The 4,804-nt window shown below is 46.6% G+C and overlaps 1 protein-coding gene across 1 annotated transcript; it reads left to right on the top strand.

Moving 5' to 3' along the window:
- Positions 1-3,769: 3,769 nt before the first annotated feature.
- LOC307069986 (uncharacterized protein C14orf93-like) lies at positions 3,770-4,369 on the top strand (the record flags this gene model as incomplete). Its single annotated transcript, XM_079728610.1, has 1 exon — positions 3,770-4,369. A coding segment is annotated over one exon (600 nt), but the record flags the coding sequence as incomplete, so codon positions are not given.
- Positions 4,370-4,804: the final 435 nt, after the last annotated feature.

Here is a 4,804-nt window from a genome sequence, read left to right as displayed (position 1 = left end):
AATACCTGCCAACTCCAGTTTCCTCATGCTTTTATTTCAGTGTCTTAGAGCTTATGTGGGAGACCCTAGCAGGAGCCAGGGAAACTAAGTCAGCAGTAGTATCCATAGGAACCCCAAAAGAGTTATTTGAATGCCCATTATGCTACACTGCACTGTACCAGGTTTTTATAGACATATTAATTCAAGAAAACACCTATTTGTTGCTCTGAATGTGACATTCTAAAATGGACATAGGTAATACACAAAGTCGAAAAGCAGAAAGAAATTGAGGGACAAAATTATAGAGCAGATAGTATCATGATATTTTATGTCAACACAAATATGAAAATATATTTAGCATTAAAAACTAGCAGAGTTGGGCTTCCCTGGTGGCGCGGTGGTTGAGAGTCCGCCTGTCGATGCAGGGGACGCGGGTTCGTGCCCCGGTCTGGGAAGATCCCACATGCCGCGGAGCGGCTGGGCCCGTGAGCCATGGCCGCTGAGCCTGCGCGTCTGGAGCCTGTGCTCCGCAACGGGAGAGGCCACAATAGTGAGAGGCCCGCATACCGCAAAAAAAAAAAAAAAAAAAAAAAAACTAGCAGAGTTGAAATTATCCCTAGTCTAAACCAGGTCATGATAGTAAGTAAATTACAAATACTCTGTTTTCTCAATACCTTTCTAATTTGCATCACAAAAGGTTTTGTACTGATAAATGCATCTTTGTAGACTTGAATTCATTTTTTCTTAGAAATGTGATATTACATTTAGAGGGGAAACTCCCCAAATTCTATTTCAAGCCATTGTATTTTTTTTTTTTTCAAGATTAGGACATCAGGATGGATGTCCAGGATGGGAACACAAAAGTTTTCAGGAATCTAGCTGTTATGTGTGGAGCACTGACTGTGTGCCAGTATTCTGTAGGTGCCTTATATATATTATACACAGTCTTCACAAAAACACTCAAAGTAGGCAGAGATGAGAACACTGGGGCTCAGAAAAGGGAATTATATGCCCAAGTTCACACAGCCCATTTTAGTGCTGTTTTGGGAAGATTACCTAAGAAAGACCATTTAAGGGGAGGGAGGGGCTCAAGGCAGGCACAACGCTGGCAGGGGTAAAGGCCTCCTGCAAGAAAGAGTGAGTTTTGGGGGCAAGAGCGTTGCAGTTGTCAATTTGATCCAGGAAGTGTACCCACCCGGAGTCCCAACATGATGCATCTTCATTTATATATTTTTTTGATTTTTAAAAATTGAAGTATAGTTAATGTAAATTATATGTTACAAATGTACAATATAGTGATACACAATTTTTAGAGGTTGTACTCCATTTATAGTTATTATAAAATATTGGCTACATTCCCTGTGTTGTACAGTATGTCCTTGTAGTTTATTTTATACATTATTTATTTATTAAAAAGTTTTTTTTAACTGAAGTATAGTTGATGTACAGTATTATATAAATGACAGGTCTTAATTTCTTGTTGTACAAATCCTGAACCCAAGTGGTATATTACTGTTTACATAATTTTCTTTTTCTCACAACATCCATGTTTCAGATTAAACTCTGCATGATGTTGGTTTTAAAAAAGTTAAAAACCCCGCTGGAGCATGTAGGACCTTATTTAGGAAAGAAAAGGATATATTAATGATTCATCCACAAATTGACCTGGGAATCGCTTAGTGCTTTCCTTTAACCTTTCGTTTTTTAATTTGGCTTTAACCTTTATTTTTTGTTGTTGTTGTTTGTTTGTTTTATTTTTTTTGGCGGCGTTGGGTCTTCGTTGCTGCGAGTAGGCTTTTCTCTAGTTGTGGAGAGCGGGGGCTACTCTTTGTTGCAGTGCATGGGCTTCTCATTGTGGTAGCTTCTCTTGTTGCAGAGCACGGGCTCTAGGCACGCAGGCTTCAGTAGTTGTGGCACGGAGGCTCAGTAGTTGTGGCGCACAGGCTTAGTTGCTCCACACCATGTGGAATCTTCCTGGACCAGGGCTCGAACCCATGTCCGCTGCATCGGCAGGCAGATTCTTAACCACTGCACCACCAGGGAAGTCCTAACCTTTAGTTTTTTAGGTTTAACTATGCCTTCCAGTGACTCTAATGATAGAGAAGCAGTAAATGGATTTAAGTTCTTACAATATGTGAATATCTCGCACAGAAAAGCACTTCTTCGATATAAAGGGTAGAAAAAGCAAATTAAAAACTATTCTTTAATAACCAAATGTAATTAAAATGCATTGTCAGATTTACATGTTAGTACCTCAGAGGCATTGATATTGCCTGTTTCTGAAATGAGATTGCTGACTCAAAACAAACAAACAAACCAAATCTCGGAATGTGGAAAATTCTCCTAACCTTCTCCTCTCCTTTTAATTGTGATGTTATGATATAATTTACAGGGTAAGATAGAAATGTATCTCTTGAGGAAATTGTAAACATACTTAAGATTTTGTCACTTAGGGAGCTTCAGGCAGGAAGATTCTTTTTTCTGTAATCAAGTGTCATTTAGAAAATGACAATATGAAGTTCCTTGGAGTGTTCTCAGTGGTACAAACCAACCCTCCCACACTTTTTTTTTTCCTCCTGAAGTAGTTTAGTTGCTTAACTACAGTGATTCAAAAGAGAGGCAGTTTGGCTTATCATTGATATTCTGGTCTCTCCTTTTGGGGGCTGGTTGTGTGGGTAGAGTGGCATCATGTAGCTACTTAGACAATCCCGTTCAGCTCTGCCTCTCCCTTAAGCAGCATGAGAAGTGGAGTTGAGGGGCCCCAGTTGATTTCTCTGGGCTTCCAGCTGGAGGATTCAGAACAGCTAGTTTCTATTGCAGAGGCTGTAGGCCCAGGTGTACAAAGTGTGAGAGTAGGGGGCTGTGCAGCCCTGGTTACTGCAGCTCAACTCTCCTATCCAGCTTTTCCTTTCATTTCCCTGCCCACCCCCAAAACATTAATGATATAATAGTGTGAAGCTGGCAACATGTTGGGGGCTGCATTGATTGGCCTTTTCCTTGTTTAGGAGTCTTACTCTGAATGCATCTGTATGCAAATTATAGAGACGGTAGAATCATGATTTTTTTATGTCAACAAAAAGTGGTATCAGTTCAAACACACACACACACTAAACTGAAAGTAGCCATAACTGGATTCTTCTGTCTTTCCCTGACCTTGAAAAAGATACATAAGTTCTCTGCATGTCTCCTCTGGCCCTGGGTTAACGTGTTTCCTAGAGCTGTTGTATGGATGAGATTAACCTACGTGAAGTGTTCTGAACTCCTTAAGGAATGATGTCAAAGCAATAAAATGCAATACTGTTTTTACAGCCAAGATAGAGAGACGGAGAAGACAGGTCTACATTTTCTTCCTTAATTTTCTGATCTTTCCAGATGCCGGTGGGTCCTTTTGAGTCCCATCTCTGTTCCTTAGCTTGGAGTGGTGGGGAATTCCATGCCTTCCACCCTCTGAAACTGTCTTCCTCCCGAAGGCCTTTGTAGGCCCACCCTTTTGGGAAGGGGTGAGTGTGACCTCCAGTGCGTTGAGCTAGGGCAGCACAGGATCTGCACAGAGAAGAAGGCCCTCTGCTCCACGGCCCTAGGAGAGGCAGCCATGGACTGTGTGCGCCTTCAGGGCTAGCCCACTCCTCCTTCACAGAACCCAGCCCCGGGGGCCCAGGCTGCTCCGACCACCCTCCATGAAAAAGGAGAGTGAATCCAAAGAGGCCAGAGCTTTGTGCGGTCCGGTCGACTGGGGACACTTTTGGAGCAGTCCAGCAGCGTGAGCACGGGCCTTCCTGCCTCTGCCACCATGTCCTTCAGCGCCACCATTCTCTTCTCCCCTCCCAGTGGCGGGGAGGCCAGATGCTGCTGCTGTGCCTGTAAGAGCGAGACGAGCGGGGGCAGCACAGGCTGTCAGGGCGGGAACCCTCCTCCCAGCACCCCGATCACGGTCACCGGACACGGCCTGGCCGTCCAGAGTTCAGAGCAGCTCCTGCATATTATCTACCAGCGGGTGGATAAGGCCGTGGGTCTGGCTGAGGCTGCGCTGGGTCTCGCCAGGGCCAACAACGAATTGTTAAAACGTCTCCAGGAGGAAGTGGGTGAGCTGAGGCAAGGGAAGGTGCCCGTCCCCGATGAAGACGGCGAGAGCCGGGCGCACGGCTCCCCGCCCGAGGAGCCCGGGCCCCTCAAGGAGAGCCCCGGAGAGGCAGACAGGGCCGTGCCGGCCGTGGAAGAGGAGTGTGACAGCGTGGGCAGCGGCGTGCAGGTGGTGATCGAGGAGCTGCGGCAGCTGGGAGCAGCCTCAGCTGGGGGGCCTGGGCCCTTGGGCTTCCCGGCCGCTCAGAGAGACGTACGGCTCCCGGGATGCTCCCTGGCTGCAGGCGAGGGGCCTCCGATGCTCAACCCCGTGAGTACGAAGCGCAGGACACTAGCGGAGCTGTGCTTCTGTGCTCTTCCCGGCCTCTTTCTCTTCTTTCCATCCTTCAGCCTTTCTTTCGGTTGTATCTGTGACAGAACAGCACGGTACCCAGTTTCCTTTGCCGGCAGGGAGAGTCAGCCCTCCTGGTCTTTTTGTTTTTTGTTTTTGGGGTTTTTTTTTTTTTGGTACCGTGGCCTCTCCGGCAGAAGGTCATTTTCTGGCGTGAGAGGTGTCGGGGCAGTGGTACTGCCCTCCCTCTCTGTTGCTCTGCATGGCACCTTCTCCACAGCTGCCTTGGCTGCTCCGTGGGTTCTGCCTCTCCTGGCGAGGATGCCTGCTGAGCACAGACGGCTCATTCATATTTGATCACGGGCCCTCTGCTTGCCAAGAGGAATTCAGGACTATGAGAGAGATGGGGGGGCG

This window comes from Hyperoodon ampullatus (assembly GCF_949752795.1).
Source record: "Hyperoodon ampullatus genome assembly, contig: scaffold_695, whole genome shotgun sequence".
Lineage (NCBI taxonomy): Eukaryota > Metazoa > Chordata > Mammalia > Artiodactyla > Ziphiidae > Hyperoodon > Hyperoodon ampullatus.
The sequence above is the reverse complement of the archived record's forward strand: the minus strand, read 5'-3'. Positions and strand labels throughout refer to the sequence as shown.